Source organism: Sitodiplosis mosellana, unplaced genomic scaffold (genome assembly GCF_009176505.1).
Source record: "Sitodiplosis mosellana isolate CC-2019 unplaced genomic scaffold, AAFC_SMos_1.0 Smas_scaffold_11, whole genome shotgun sequence".
In the NCBI taxonomy this organism is placed as follows: domain Eukaryota; kingdom Metazoa; phylum Arthropoda; class Insecta; order Diptera; family Cecidomyiidae; genus Sitodiplosis; species Sitodiplosis mosellana.
The window spans coordinates 804,518-820,191 of NW_022595253.1; the positions used below are offsets into that span (position 1 = coordinate 804,518).

Below are 15,674 nucleotides of genomic sequence, written 5' to 3' on the forward strand. Positions count from 1 at the left end.
TTTTTGGGGAGGTTTTTGTATTTTTTGGGGAGGTTTTTGTAATTTTTTGGGGAGGTTTTTGTATTTTTTTGGGGAGGTTTTTGTATTTTTTTGGTGTTTTTTGGGAAGGATTTTGTGGAAAACATTCGATTTTTTGGGGAGGTTTTCGTATTTTTTTGGGAAGGTTTTTGTATTTTTTGGGGAGGTTTTAGTAATTTTTGGGGAGGTTTTGGTATTTTTTGGGGAGGTTTTAGTAATTTTTGGGGAGGTTTCTGTTTCACCCATTGGAAAAGAATCAATCGCTGCGATGATCGACTCACACACAGCCGAGGCCAGAGCCAAAATTCGAACGGATTGTGTCAAAAATATGAATGGATTATTTGAAACTGCAACAAAAATGGATCATTTAGAAAATGGAATGTTCGAAGCAATGAGTGAATTTCCACACGGTCTTACTTTTATTGCACGCTCGTTTTTGGCTATCATTCGTGAGAAGGTGATCGATAAGACGTTCGCTGCCCGCTAACAGTCGTCGAAGGTCGAAATTTTTTCGTTGATCGAAAATTTTGGTCATGTGTGACAGTGTTAATGTTGAAAGTCTTTGATTATAGACATCGCTGCATTGAAACGAAACAAAGGGGGGAAAACATGTTTGTTCAGTATGACGTTTTCATAGAAATAGTTTGTAATGGAAATTAGTGAATAGATAATTGTTTTTTGCCTTACGTTAGCTGTAATTGGATTTGTTGTACACATACATTTCGTCGTTACTAAAATGAGCGGGCCTTTCAATGGGAATGCAATGACATTGGTTCGTTCAATTCGGCTATTTGACAGCTGACCATCGCAGCAAGTTCGGTATGCAAGTGGCGAATTCGATGACAGATGATAACAAATGGTTTGAGCGGTTTGTGGTTATGTTGTACATAAATAAATTCAAATCGAATCAAGTTCAAATTGAGTTCCGTATAGAACGATTGCGATCAGCAAAATGCTGAGACAACAGCCTTTGATAATTCACATTGTGAAACGATTCAAGAAGACCAAACCGGGATTATTCGTAAGTCGATTCGAATATGAATCAAATTTGAAAGAGAGCTGAATTGATTTGATTTTTAGGTGAAACCGCGTGATCTGAAAAAGGCAACATCAATCGACCGTGCGCTCGAACACTTTGATGACTTCTACAAATCAGTCTATGGTCCACGGTGGGGCGGTATTCGAGCTTCCTTGCTGTGTGAGAATAAATTTGCGGCACTCGTCAATAATCATGGAGAACCGGAGCAAACCAGAGAACAGATTGAGTTGAATGGTGGCGTCAATATCAGGAAAGTCTTTGATGTATACTTTGATTCCAGTGCCACTGTTGAAACAACCGTACGCACCAATCAATCGACAAGAGTTGATAGAACTGTGGATAAGTATGTGCAAGAGAAACAGAAATCGGAAATGCGTGCCATTTACCAGCAACACGTCGAAGAAGAAGAGGAAAAATTAGCATTAGAGAAACGAGAAGATCCATCACGAGTTATAGACATGGCTGATGTGGTTGATTATAAGAAATCCCTGCAAAAATCATTGGCTGAAGATTCTGAGTTCGATTTCAATCGTATGATTTCGGCCGAAGTTGGCGTGATGGGTCTGCAAGAGTTCATACCAGCCACAAAATTAAAAGGAATGGAAGATTTCATTCCCGAATCAGATCATTATCAATACTATAACACAGCCGTGGATTTTCCACTAACATTTGAACCGGAAACCGATTTTCTATTCCCGAAAACGTTAGATATTTACATGTATCCCAAAGGAGATATATCACGATTTTCACGACCAAAAAATACGGCCACCAAAGTACTGTCACATTTTCTGCTTGATGCAGCCTCAATTCTACCACCACTCATGTTGAATGTACAACCTGGCGATGTTGTTTTTGACGCTTGTGCAGCTCCAGGAGGGAAAAGTTTGATTCTATTGCAAAGTCTTCTGCCAAAAACAGTCGTTTGCAATGATGTCTCACAGGGCAGAGTTAATAGGCTTTACAAATTATTCTTTCAATATCTACCGGATTTCACCGAGAAATGGCAAGGTGATCGGTGCATCATACAAAATCATGATATTCGAGAGGTTAACGAATTCTCGAAATACGATAAGGTAAAATCAATGGAAACAATGGTGAAAACTATTCTTGGACTTCTTGGAAATTTGTTCGGAGACATTTTCATGGGATGAAAACTTTTCTACAGAATAATAATCATTTATTTCTAGATTCTCGTCGATGTACCGTGCTCAAATGATCGGCAATCGGTGACGGAAAATGAAAACAGCTGGTTCAGAGGTGATCGACATAGGGAACGTTTACAATTGCCCGAATTACAAGCGGCCATCCTTGTACAGTGCCTTCAGTTACTCAAACCGGGCGGTTCATTAGTCTATTCAACTTGTAGTTTAAGTCCAATTCAAAACGATGGTGTTGTTAATATGGCTCTAACAAAAGCATTCACCGATTACCACATTACAGCTACTATCAAGTGTGTATTGGTTTTTTTCTTCGAGACAATTTTCGATCGTTTTCAAACAAATTTTCTTTTTCTTTCAATTTCCAGAGATTTGACGAACGTATTGCAGCCGTTTAAAAAGTTATTCTACTTCGAAAATACAAAGAATTTAAAGTTTGGACAGTTGGTTTTGCCGCAGTTGCCGTGTAACAGTGGGCCAATGTATTTTTGTAAAATTCAACGTAATGAAAATTAGAATAGAAAATGTTTTTATCATTTAATATGAATAAAATTTTGAAATGAATCATTCAAGTTTTGAAAATGCCATCAAAAAATGTACGTCATGTTCGAAAGCATTAAACGCACTCACTGTTGAGACTGTTGAATGTAATTCGCTTCGCTCGACCGTCCAACGACCGATTCGTTATTGGAATTGACGTTTAGGGCATTGTTTGTGTTATGTTTCTTCATTCGTCATCGTGAACATAACAAAGAATCGAATCGACCGACGTAATCTCTCAGTGTTGAATGGAATACACGGTTTGCCCTGCCACAAAAATACATTGATTCGAAAGTGTGTGCGGAGTGTAGCTAAGGACGATCGCACCTTTGTCGAAACGGCAACGACGACAACGACAGCTGTTTATTGTTTATTATCATCTAGCGATTTTTTTTCTCTCTCTACTGATCCAAACGATTTAAATCGGGGAGTTTTTTTTGTGTATTTGTGTGGCGCTCTTTTATATTTGGTTCGTCGCACATAATTTGGCAATAAGTTCTGTGTTATATTTGTTCGCTAGTTTTCTTTTGCCTGGGTACAAACTATAGTTTTCATTTCGTATCATAAGCAAAGACTTATCTCGTCAAGAACAAAAACGAAAATACTTACAACGGGCTGTAACATAGTTGTAGTTATTCGACTGATGCAATATATTTAAAAGTAACACGCATTACAACGCTGACACATGTAGAACTTCGTCGTTTGCATTTTTTTTACATTAGCAACACGAAAAAACAAACGGAACAAGTGACGTTTTTATAAAGAATTGCGTTTTTTTTTTGTAAAAAATAAAAAAAGTCTGCAAAAATAAAATCCACTCGCATATCGTTTCACATGAAGTAGAAAGACGAATTCATGGATCCGTTGAATGTAAGTATTTGGTTTGTCACTCTTTTTTTTTCTCGCAATGTCGAATTGTGACTTGAATAGCTAATAATAATGTTCAAACCAATTTTACAGAGCATTCTTAAGGCATATCTACGCGGTGTTTGGGACAGTCTCAATGGTGTGTGGCTAATAGTAATCGTTATTCGGGACACATATAGCAGTACAGCGCTAAAAAATGAGAAACAGGACAGTGAATTGGATGAAAGTAGCTCGAGTTCAAATAACACACACACTAGCAAACGACCCACTCGACGTTCTCATGCAAACAAACGTGAACTCAACAAACTCAAAGAGTATGTCAATCGATTGATTTGCTATGTCATTCGCCCAATAACGCCTAAAATATTGCTTTTTTCTTCTTCTTCCCTTTTTTATAGAGAATCCAATTTATTGAAGCGAGTCTTTCAGTGCTGTCTATTGAATGGCGGTTTCTTTGGCCTTAGCATCACGTTGTTTGAATATGTTTTACTTCCAATCATTCGAATGTTCCTGAGATGGATGTTTACACAGAATCCGGGCAGTGGTGCTATCATTGGCAATTATATTGTCACATTTCTATCGATTCTATTCGGTATGATTTGGGTCATGCCACTGTTTATCTTGAGCAAAATCGTCAATAGTTTATGGTTTCAGGTGAGGTGGGATTGAATTTAAGGAAAATCGATTCTCAGAGAATTCTACATAAAAAGAAAAACTAAAAAAGAATCAAAACATCTAGAACAAAGACTTCAATCCTTTTTCATGTCTTATCCATAGGATATTGCTGATTCAGCATATAAGGTTCGCAAAGGTCAACCGCAGCTATTTGTGAGTTTCAGCGTTATCATAGCCGATACGCTGTTTTCGTTGCTCGTGCAAACGTTGTTCCTAATCCAGAGCATGGTCGTAAATTTGTTACCATTCAATTACTTCTACTTTTTAACATATTTTCACTTGAGTTTGCTGTATTCACTGTATTCGTTCGAGTACAAATGGTGTAACATGGGCTGGGAACTGCATAAGCGGCTAACCTATATCGAAAATCATTGGCCGTATTTCCTTGGCTTTGGCACCATTTTGACAATTCTCACGCAATTGACATCGTCAATCTTTATCAGGTAAGAGACCATTTCGACTAGTTTATGGTTTTTAGATTGTTTTTTTTTTTTATGTGAATAACGTGTGAAGAGCTCAAACAAAATGGGATTCTGTCTAATTTTTGTTTTTCTTTGATTCTATCATTTTCTAGTGGTTGCATCTTTGCTGTATTCTTTCCGTTCAGTATACTCAGTGCGAATGAAGCAACGCCAGTTGAAGCGTCAATGTAAGTAGCCATTTGGCTCTCATCATGGCTTTGATGAACAATATTGATTTAATTCCGATTTTTTTTCGTGTCATTTGCAGTAACTATCCGCTGAAGTTTTTCAGCATCGTCGTAGCCATATCGAATGCTCTCTTCAATAAAACGATTCGACCGGCAAATGTGCCAATGTCAAGGGCTGCCATGGATGCAGCAATCACAGCGGCCAATGCAAACGATACATTTCGTACGATAAGACAACAAACACCGCCAGTGAATGTATCGCATAGTCGAAATCAGTCATCGCATCATTCGGGTACACATCGCCACTATAGATAAAAATGATTCACAATCCTATCTATTCTATACCTATTAATAACGAATATTCGAATTGACAAATGAATTGCCTTCTATTTTATGTTTTTTTCTTCTTGGAAATGAACAAGAATGACAGCAGTTTGTCCCTTTTTTGCGCGATGGAACAGACTTAAATGTTTAGTTTCTTTTCCACTTTTGTACCATACACATATTTGAGATAAATGTTGCACGGTCAACACGATTAGAACAAGTAATTGGTACCGGTTGTAAGGTTTAATTAGCAAATTGCGGAAGAAATGAACATATTGCTTTTTTTTATTACGCGAATCAATAGCTTACACTAATGTTAAATGTAATATTTTAAAAATATTTATTGACTTTTTTTTTGTAAAATTTGCTATGAAATTGTCAACCTTTTTGTATCTTCACGTATATTGTTATCCATAAGTCGAATAAAATATTATGGTGCTCAATATTGTTTAGGTTTTATTCAGATTTACACATTTGCTCATCTGTCTCCTTGATTTAGCCTGCAGAAATCATAAAAAATTCATAAAATATATAGAAAAAAATCCATTTACGAAAAAAACGAGAAAACGATTTCTGCTGTTTCGCATTCAAACTCATTCGTTCCCAGACAATGGGTGCATTGAACGCATCCAGCCATTGACATTTGGATGTGTGTTTTCCATATCGCCGAAGTTCGAATTGTCGCCGCAAGAGAAATATGAAAGCAACAGCAGACTGTCTCGCACACACACACATTGAAACGATCGCTCGTATTGCTGTCGAACTTACTTCATAACAGCAACCGTAAATGCTGAGATAGACTCGGGCACAATCACAATTTGTTACACACAACTATACACACGGACTGTGTATTGCATTTTCGATGTGTCAATGTGTTTGTTTCTTCCATTTGAAATCGTCTTGAAAGAACACCATGACTGAGTGAAAAGAGCACATACATTTCATTTTTATTGAACCAAACGAAATAAAAAGAAAAATAGATTGCTGTCAATGTTCCACGGGACAAATTCGATTGGTTCAGCGATAAATTCATAGTTTTTTTTGTGTGTATAATTCGGTTTGCAAGAGCATTTAGTTGGATTTCATTTGTCGATTACAATTCGCTAAAAATATATAAAAAGAAAAAAAAATAATTGAACATTCGAAGTGGAGGCAAGAGTTTGTAAATGTGAGGAAATTTATGTATTTTTTTAGTGCCGTCATCGTCAATGTGAAATCGAATGTGGACTCAATATTTGGAGAAAGAGAAAAAAAAAGGTTTGTGTTTGCCATCTGTATTTCGAATTTTACATTCCGGATAATGTTAATTTCAAGTGGAATCGCTTTTTCGTGTGCACTTTTTGTTTTGAAGCCTGGTGGGCTCTCGAACAGTGGACAATTGCATTGTAATTATGAACTAGCATCACACAAGTACTAATCGACGAAACACACATATCAGTATTACACAGCAAAACGATGAGACATATACATCACCAATGTGCCATTGATTTTTTTTTATCTTTTTTTGAATTTGTTTTTGCTTGATTTTTTTTTCTGCTTGTTGTACATTGCATCGCATCGCATTTTTCAGCAGCGACTAAATTACATCTCAAACCCGATTCAAGCTGTGTGTGCGTGTAAGAGAGAGAGAGAGATGAGTGTGTGTATGGCAGTACGTGCACGTATAGAAATTTGTTGTGAAAATGGTCACAAAAGGAAAGAAAACAACACTTCGCTACTTAATCGAAACAAAGATTCGGCATTTGAATAAACTCTATTCCGCTGTGTTTATTTGTGTGAAGCAGGATGAAAATACGAAAATCGCAAATATTTTTGCACCGAAGATTCGCCATCGTCGTAGTGTTTCGCGATGGGAGAAATAGACAAAAAAACATGTAGTTGCATGATTTTTCGAAATTGCATTCGGTGGTGTATCAGAATAGCATCAATGAAACACACAGAGAGAGAGAGAGAGAAAAAAATTGAATTCTCGGTAAATCAAATTGATTGTACATTTAGAGCTTCCGTTCGGGTTGACCGTACGTTTGCTATTGGTGTTGTACATGTAAGCGATTTTGTTATTGTGTACAAGTGTATCGGAGAATAACTTGATTCGAGTTATGTGTTGCTGTTGTGCTTGTCGTTTTGGCATATTTTCTTCATGTCGTTTACATTTCTTGACTTAGTGTTTGTGTAGAGTGCGGTGAAGAGATACATTTTTTTGCCTTCTTTCTTCCTTGGTGTACAAAATATACATTAATTACATCAAAACTAAAACACAATAAAATATCCGTAACCTTGTACCGTTCAGTGGGGTTAATTTTGCCATTCCGCTGACAGTGTGAAGCGATGATTTTTTTTCGTTCGATGGTTTATTCGGTACGAGCCCGTACTCTTTGTGTTTATTTTCTTTTTTTTTTGGAGAAGTAGCGACAATGTGGCGATGCAAAACAACATAAAAAAAATAATCAAGAGGTCGCTGGATATGTTTCAAGTCTCAGCGGAATCACAATAATAAAAACACGTAATATTCGGTTTTTATTAGAAAGTCGACAAATTCACTTTGTCTTCGATGTTGCCGAGTTTTGTGTTGTGTTCGGTTGTTTGGTATTGTGTCGCAGCCTAGTACAGTAAGTTCCGTAATGCGTCTGAGCTGGTGTGTAGGAGGGGAATATCAATCGCATCAAATGTGTACATTTTTCATTGTCTTGTCGTTTTCTTTCGTTTTCGTCTCCACTTTGAACCGTATTGGTTCGCTTTGTCTCTCTCTCTCTGTCTCCATAAGATGACACCTTTTAAGGCGATTGAAAGTGAAAAACTCAATCAAACTTGGAAACAATGTGTTATGTTCCGGTGCATTATTGTTAAAATCTGATGACAGATTCAATTGCGGACAATTATAAAGAAGAAAAAAAATGAGAAAAATTCTTTTCGAATTGACATTCCGGTAGTTTTCTTTATTACATTAGTAGTAGCCCGCATATTGAACGCATTTAGATGAACGAGCTTTGTTTTGAATGGAAATTAAGCGTAGATTCTCTTCTTTTATTTACAGAAAACTACATGATTCATCTTCACAACAAATGAACAAATGAATTTTCATTGTTCGTCCAAGTTTATTGAAGGCCATTCCTGTTTTTTGCGATACACATTCAAATCATTTGGACACTCATAACTGTTCACAGTCAATTGACGCGGCGGGTGTACACATTTGCAATATTCGAACGGTTCGAACCGACGAGCTATAATTATGATTCGGAATAATCCTCCAAAGAGGGAAGGCGGCAAAATGCGTATCCGCGCATTTCCAGTAAGTAAAAAAACCAGTTTATCAACAGAATCTTTTTTTTTTACCATTTTAGACATGAATGAAAACATCACCTTTACTATATTATACCATCTTTATTTGGTCTTTGTCAAGTCTTAATATTTTGATTGGTCTTTGTGCTAAACAAAAACGATGAAACTAAATGAAAATTGAACAAAAATCATAAAATCGGTCATGTTCTGAGTCAAAAGCACGCTTTTATACTCACAAAATGCATTTTGAGTATACAAACGAGCAGATTCTTAAAACGGATCACAGTAGCCATTTGTTGCGTTTAGTGATAGTGAAATCTAAAGTAAATACAAATGGCTGAGCCAAGCGATGTTGTAATGAGAGAGAAAGGTGATAGTCCAGGCATTGGAAATTCACTCGTTGATTATTTTGAAGAGGTCGTCGAAATGGTGTGCCATTTCATAAAATCCTAACTCTAATAAATGACACCATTCAACTAAATATTAATTGTTTTTTTTTAGATGAATATGGATGAAAAGTACGTAGAGTCAATTTGGAATCTTCTACGTAACGCCATCCAGGAAATCCAAAAGAAAAACAATTCAGGACTTTCGTTTGAAGAACTTTACAGAAATGCGTACACAATGGTTTTGCATAAACACGGTGAACGTCTGTACACGGGCCTTAAAGAGGTGGTCACAACTCATTTGGAAAAACAGGTGCGTCAATACAAATAAAATCCCATGCGATTACAATACAATGCAATCGCATTAATTAGCTTGGATTCAATCGACATTCATTCAGAGCATTAACCAATTGCTCGTTCAACGATTTATTGACCGTGACATTTTTCATTTCATTCTTTAGGTTCGTGAAGACGTTCTGAAATGCTTGCACAATAATTTGTTGCAAAAATTGAATCAAGTTTGGACCGATCATCAAACTTCGATGGTGATGATTCGTGATATTTTGATGTATATGGATCGAGTCTATGTGAAACAAAATGAATTTGACAATGTATACAACTTGGGTTTAATCATCTTTCGAGATCAAGTGAGTGAAACTTTTGAAGATAAATTGCACATTTTTCGCTAAACATTTCGGTTTCAATGCATTCTTTCTGTTGCTTTCAGGTTGTTCGGTATGGAAAAGTGCGAGATCATTTACGCAAAACCCTGCTGGATATGGTGATGCTAGAGCGAAAAGGCGAAGTAATCGATCATTTAGCGATCAAAAATGCTTGCCAAATGTTGACCGTGCTCGGTATCGACAGCCGCTGGGTATACGAGGAAGACTTTGAGCGTCCATTCCTCACTCAATCTGCATCATTCTACAAAATGGAATCACAGAAATTCTTGTCAGAAAATAACGCTAGCGTTTACATCAAAAAAGTCGAGGTAAATTAAAAAGCGATACCATTCTTTATGCGGATACATGATTTATACGAAAACAATTTCCATTTGCAGAGCCGCATTATGGAAGAATCCGAACGTGCAAAACTCTATCTGGACAAAGACACCGAGCCACGTATCGTGAAGGTTGTCGAAGACGAATTGATCAACAAACACATGAAAACGATTGTCGAAATGGAAAACAGTGGCGTTGTTCACATGATCAAAAATACAAAGACCGAAGATTTAGCTTGCATGTATAAACTGTTTTCCCGTTTGAATGACGACGCCCTGAAAACCATTGCCGAAGCAGTTTCAAGCTATTTGCGTGAACAAGGTCGCAGTTTGGTGACCGTTAAAGAGGACGAACAAACGAATCCAATTACATTCGTACAGAATTTACTCGATTTAAAGGATCGTTTCAATCACTTTTTGGTACATTCATTCAACAATGACAAAATCTTCAAGAATATGATTTCATCCGATTTTGAGCATTTCCTCAATTTGAATAGCAAATCGCCCGAGTATTTGTCACTGTTCATCGATGATAAATTGAAAAAGAGCAGCCGTGGTGTGAGTATATGGAGTGAACTTACCCATTTCTTATGGAACATTTTCCTTTATTTCTTCAAATAAAATCATAATCGTTCGTCTATTAATAATTTCGACATCTCTTTTTGCCACAGATGAGTGAACAAGAAATTGAAACCGTTTTAGACAAAACGATGGTACTCTTCCGATATTTACTCGAAAAAGATGTGTTCGAAAGATACTACAAATCACACTTGGCCAAACGTTTGCTACTTAACAAATCGGTGTCCGACGATTCGGAGAAGAATATGATTTCGAAGCTTAAGGTAATAAGAATGCTTAAAATGTGATTTGGATTAATGCGATGACACGGGGAGTTTGGAGAAATTGCGATACTAATGACTCTTTCCATTCAATTTCAGACTGAATGTGGTTGTCAATTTACCTCAAAACTAGAAGGCATGTTCAAGGATATGACACTATCGAATACCGTAATGGAAGAATTCAAGAATCATGTCAACAACAACAACATATCGTTGAATGGTGTTGATCTTACAGTTAGAATTCTAACCACTGGTTTTTGGCCAACACAGGTTAGTATCATTTCTACTATCAAATGACATAAGAATTTCTTCGTTCTTTTTGAATATGTGTTGAAATTTCTACGTATTTTCAGTCGGCTCAAAGTTGTAACATACCGTTAGCGCCTCAGAAAGCTTTTGAAACGTTCAAAAAGTTTTATTTAGCACAACATTCAGGTCGTCAATTAACGCTACAACCACAAATGGGTAAGTACACGCTAATGAAGTTGATTACATTTCTGAAATTGATAAAATGATTCGTTGCGATGATTGAATCACATTCAATTGAATTTTTTTATAACTCAATTAATTCGCTCGAACCAAATTGAATTCATTCTGTAATTTCATTTGGAAAACAGGTACGGCATTCATAAATGCAGTGTTCCCGCCAATACCATCGTCAAAACCAGACGCAAACGGTGTGCAACCATCATCAAGCACATCCAGCACAAGTGATGGCCCCGTTGGAAACGTAGCCTCGTTCACTAGAAAACATATTCTTCAAGTGTCGACTTATCAGGTATGATTCGATTCGGTAAAAAAAAAGAGAAGAAGACAGGTCGAGTAATTACTAATGGCTATTTGTTCCATTTGCAGATGTGTATTTTGATGTTGTTCAACACACGTCAGCGCATGACCTACGAAGAGATACAACAAGAAACCGACATCCCGGAAAAAGATTTGATTCGTGCATTGCAATCGCTGTCGATGGGCAAGGCCGCACAACGACTTTTAGTGCGAGCTGCAAAAACAAAGGACATTGAATCGAACAATGAATTTTACGTTAACGACGGTTTTGTCTCCAAATATCACAGGTTTGTTGGGAATCATCAGAGATAAAATGTGGAACTTTTGAAATAATGAACTAATCGAATGTTGCCTTTTGTGATGTTTAGAGTGAAGATTCAAACAGTTGCCGCTAAAGGTGAATCAGAGCCGGAGCACAAGGAAACGCGCAGCAAAGTGGAAGAAGACCGTAAACACGAGATTGAAGCTGCAATTGTGCGAATAATGAAATCGAGAAAGAAGATGGCGGTAGGGATTTGGCTTGAGAATTTAACATTTTCAACTTGATAGGCGGAAATCGATATTTTTTTCCTTAAATTCTCTGACTAAATTTGAATTGTTTTCATTTAAAAAAAATTTCCATTATTTCGTTTGCAACAGCACAATTTATTGGTGTCGGATGTGACAACGCAATTGCGAAGCCGGTTCCTGCCATCGCCTGTTGTGATCAAAAAGCGAATCGAAGGATTAATCGAACGAGAATATTTGGCCCGGACTCCAGAAGACCGAAAAGTTTATGTATATTTAGCTTAAGAACCTTAAAACTCAACGTCGATCAACGAGTTTGTTTTGATTTCGGCATCTTAACCCGTGTTTTTTTTTTTTGTTGTTTCTTTTTTCAAAACCAATGAAACCGCGCGATGACGACTAGAAATATATATTGAAAAGCAAATTTAAAGAATAAAAGAAAAACTAAAAATATGAAGAGATATTAGCTTCAGCGCCGCATTGCGGTCAATGTAAGAGTAGAAAATGATTCAGAATTTTTTCGAGTTGAATTTCATGTGAATTTCTCTAATGCTCGGAAATTTTCAACAAAAAAAGTGATTTTTTTATACTTTTACGTCTGTAAGTTTCATTGGGATCGCTGGAAATGGAAGAAATAAACAAGCAACATTTAGTGTAATGCCAGACAAGAAAAAAGAAAATAAATAATTAGCAAGTTATTATGCGAGAAAAATAAAATCTAAAGAGAAGAGAACACAGAGAAGAAGAAGAAGAAGAAAAAAACACATTGAAAATGAGCAAAAAAAAAAAAATGATCCGTGTAGAATTGAACTAATGATCCCTTTTAGTCTAAAATAATCTACCTAAAATTACTGTATTCTAATCTATACTTTATGATTATTGATAATTATGGTTAGCTCCTGCCTATGCGGAGCTCGTCTTAAGTGTGACAAAACAGTTTCTATTTTCTTCATTTTCTGCCGTGTCAACGTAATAATACATCCCGTTGGGGCCGGCAGCCTTATCATTTCACCACACACACACATGTTGATTCTTTTCGTAATGACATATACATTTTGTTCGTAAAGATAATAATGAAAATAAACGTATACATCTTTCTGTGCAACGCCACACATAGTACACCCACACACGATAAGAACAAAGAATAAAGGAAGAAAACTGGCAAGCGGTTAGGTATTATGTGTAAACGCAGATTTGTACATTCTTTTATTTTTTATGTCAATTTGATAGTTTAAACTTTAGCACAATTACAAACTATCGGTTACTTAGCTAGACTTGGCTTTGTCTTTGTTTCTGATGTGAATGTAATATGATAACGAAAACGTATGGGCAGTGTGAATTTGGCATGCATACATCCAAAATAATCAAGTTTAAATTATCGATTTGTCACCGAAACACAAACACACATTTACACACTAAAATCCAGAAGAAAAGAAGGAATAAAACAACAACAACAAAAACCGATAAGAACATCCACACAACAGTTGAATGGAACATTTATTTTATTATATTCTTTGAATGAAAAATAAACAGAAATCATTTTTGAAAAGCAACGTAGCCATAATCGGTTTCTCTTTATTGTGTTTCATTGTCTTGTCGCTAAAAAAATGAAATACCGGCCTGATACTGATTGGCTTTCAATTGAAATGATGTTAAATAAACAATGATGGCATTTCAATACGATTTTCTCGAAAAAATGTTGTTTTATTTGCTGCAAAAGAAATATTCCAACTTCGTATAAAACTACCTGTTCATGGTTTTATGTAATGTATACCTATTTCAGAATGCTTAAAACTTGAAAATGACCCGCAAAAAATCATTTCAGAGCCATTAAAAAAAATTTAATCTCAAATTTGGATTTGCGACTTTAATTTTTCAACAAAATTCAATATAAATTTCGTACTGGAAAATAAAAAAAAAATTCAGGAGGCAGACAGAGTTGAACTATCGACCCTTCGATCTGCAGTCGAACGCTCTACCACTGAGCTATACCTCCAACTGTATGTTTGTGGTTTGAGTTCCATTGAGTGCTTACGCTTTAAATGATCAACGCCCATATAGCATAGAATACGTCATTATTTCGCCCATAAATTAGTTTTGAGTTGATCATTGACACCACCGAATTATTCATGTTTTCATTGATATTCTCATTTGAAAGAAAGAAAAAGCAACCAAAACTCCTCCAATAACAATATTTAGAAACGTTTATTCTTTAATTCATATTTCTTTTCGACAGATATTTAAGATTGAATATAATGCATTTTTTCAGGTTTTTTGGAATGTTTTACGTCATAAGAAGGTTTTGTAGCAAGCAAAAGTGTATTTTTAATTAAAGAAATACTTCAAATGCAATTAAATTTCAGACAATTCAGCTACAAATGTATGAATTTAATTGGATCTGATCTTGAACTCTTTGTATTTTTCAGAATGTTGTCCTATTTAAATGGTATTTACTCGCTAAACACAAAATAGGTCTCATTTTAGGAGAGAGAAAAGGAAAATTTCACATTTTTCGGAAATCGATCAGGAGGTAACTTAGAGAATACCTTGATATGAAAGGAAATTACTTATAGAAGAAACAGATTTGAGCTTATTCTTTGAAGTTGAGACGAGTGACCATTCCAGATGACACAGTGTCACTGCTCGAGATAAAGTCAAAGCCCCAACCAATATAGTTGATCTCCAGTTGTACATTTTGTGGCTGCCATTTTGAAATCATTGAACATTCCGTTGTTTTGAATTCATCAAGTTTTTCTTCGAAGAATGAGCATACAACAATATATTCGCACGATGGTCTGATTGTAATCGGTGTAGTGCCCCAATGAATGCAGGTTTCCTTTTTGGTGAACGTGCTCCCTTTTATTTGCAAGAGTGTCTTTTGCGATGTAATGAACGGCCGTTCATAAATGTAAATCGTGGTGGCCAGTTGAGCACCGTCATCCTCACGCCAAGACCAAATACGTGAACAGAAGAATTCGTATAAAAAAATTTCTTTGTTTGATTTGAATGACATAATGTGGTGACGGGCAATATATCTATTATTTGTGGAACAGGGTATTTCACAGGTGAAAAATACTGATGGCTGATGCACGCATCTGAATGGAATCTTCTTATCCTTATTATCCAAAATCTCTTCGAAAACGTTTTCCAATTCAGTTGCTGTAAACATGCCTTTATTCGACGTGAACCGAGTGACAAAATTATTCATATCCATTTCACCGAATCGAATCAACGAGAAACAGTCGCCCAGTTGCATGCGCAAATTTTTAGCATGTGTGTCATCAATTTGCTGCTTTTTGCACATTTGTTTCGCCCATTTGACGCAAGAATCGAAGACCACTGTTTCGTTGCAAGAGAACGTTTGAAGTTCCAACAAGCTCTTTACAACAGCAAGACTACTGGAGATAAATGACGGGGACTCAAACACTTCTTTGGATTTTTCAATTGCCTTGATGCCACATTCCTTTTTCAAGTCTTCTAGACTGTGCAATAGCGACAGACGTAGGTTCCAGCAAACATTATCAAGTTTTACTTGTGACTGCATAAACTTCTCACAGATACGCATACAATCCGGCATATCGTATTTGTTGGTGCAGTTCAGAACTCGT

General features: G+C 36.2%; 3 protein-coding genes, 1 long non-coding RNA gene and 1 other non-coding gene across 9 annotated transcripts; 3 read left to right on the top strand and 2 right to left on the bottom strand.

Annotated features, from left to right (window-relative positions):
- Positions 1 to 262: 262 nt before the first annotated feature.
- Positions 263 to 731, bottom strand: LOC129567415 (uncharacterized). The gene is made up of 3 exons (XR_008687857.1): positions 706 to 731; positions 436 to 596; positions 263 to 365 (listed from the first exon to the last, which is right to left on the bottom strand). It is a non-coding gene; the product is annotated as an uncharacterized LOC129567415 (long non-coding RNA).
- Positions 732 to 864: 133 nt separating this feature from the next.
- On the top strand, positions 865 to 2,778 carry LOC129567413 (5-methylcytosine rRNA methyltransferase NSUN4). The gene is made up of 4 exons (XM_055444275.1): positions 865 to 1,039; positions 1,099 to 2,130; positions 2,245 to 2,507; positions 2,583 to 2,778. The coding sequence occupies exons 1-4, from the start codon at positions 971 to 973 to the stop codon at positions 2,728 to 2,730; spliced, it is 1,512 nt and encodes a 503-aa protein (XP_055300250.1). The 5' UTR covers positions 865 to 970; the 3' UTR covers positions 2,731 to 2,778.
- A 14-nt stretch (positions 2,779 to 2,792) lies between these two features.
- LOC129567414 (etoposide-induced protein 2.4 homolog) lies at positions 2,793 to 5,712 on the top strand. The gene is made up of 6 exons (XM_055444276.1): positions 2,793 to 3,624; positions 3,715 to 3,935; positions 4,020 to 4,275; positions 4,399 to 4,739; positions 4,871 to 4,945; positions 5,026 to 5,712. The coding sequence occupies exons 1-6, from the start codon at positions 3,610 to 3,612 to the stop codon at positions 5,258 to 5,260; spliced, it is 1,143 nt and encodes a 380-aa protein (XP_055300251.1). The 5' UTR covers positions 2,793 to 3,609; the 3' UTR covers positions 5,261 to 5,712.
- A 243-nt stretch (positions 5,713 to 5,955) lies between these two features.
- On the top strand, positions 5,956 to 13,257 carry LOC129567416 (cullin-3). 5 transcript variants are annotated; one of them, XM_055444282.1, is made up of 13 exons: positions 5,956 to 6,526; positions 8,304 to 8,558; positions 9,050 to 9,247; positions 9,396 to 9,581; positions 9,662 to 9,925; positions 9,995 to 10,492; positions 10,606 to 10,776; positions 10,873 to 11,043; positions 11,127 to 11,238; positions 11,391 to 11,551; positions 11,629 to 11,846; positions 11,928 to 12,066; positions 12,199 to 13,257. In XM_055444282.1, exons 2-13 carry the CDS (start codon positions 8,499 to 8,501, stop codon positions 12,349 to 12,351), a joined length of 2,331 nt encoding a protein of 776 aa, XP_055300257.1. In that variant the 5' UTR covers positions 5,956 to 6,526; positions 8,304 to 8,498; the 3' UTR covers positions 12,352 to 13,257. The 5 variants fall into 5 exon arrangements, with proteins under 5 accessions (XP_055300257.1, XP_055300253.1, XP_055300258.1 ...); XM_055444278.1 differs by having other exon boundaries at positions 6,147 to 7,878; XM_055444283.1 differs by lacking the exon at positions 5,956 to 6,526 and adding an exon at positions 6,878 to 7,241.
- Positions 13,258 to 13,990: 733 nt separating this feature from the next.
- Trnac-gca (transfer RNA cysteine (anticodon GCA)) lies at positions 13,991 to 14,062 on the bottom strand. The gene has a single exon. It is a non-coding gene; the product is annotated as a tRNA-Cys (tRNA).
- Between the last annotated feature and the right edge of the window lie 1,612 nt (positions 14,063 to 15,674).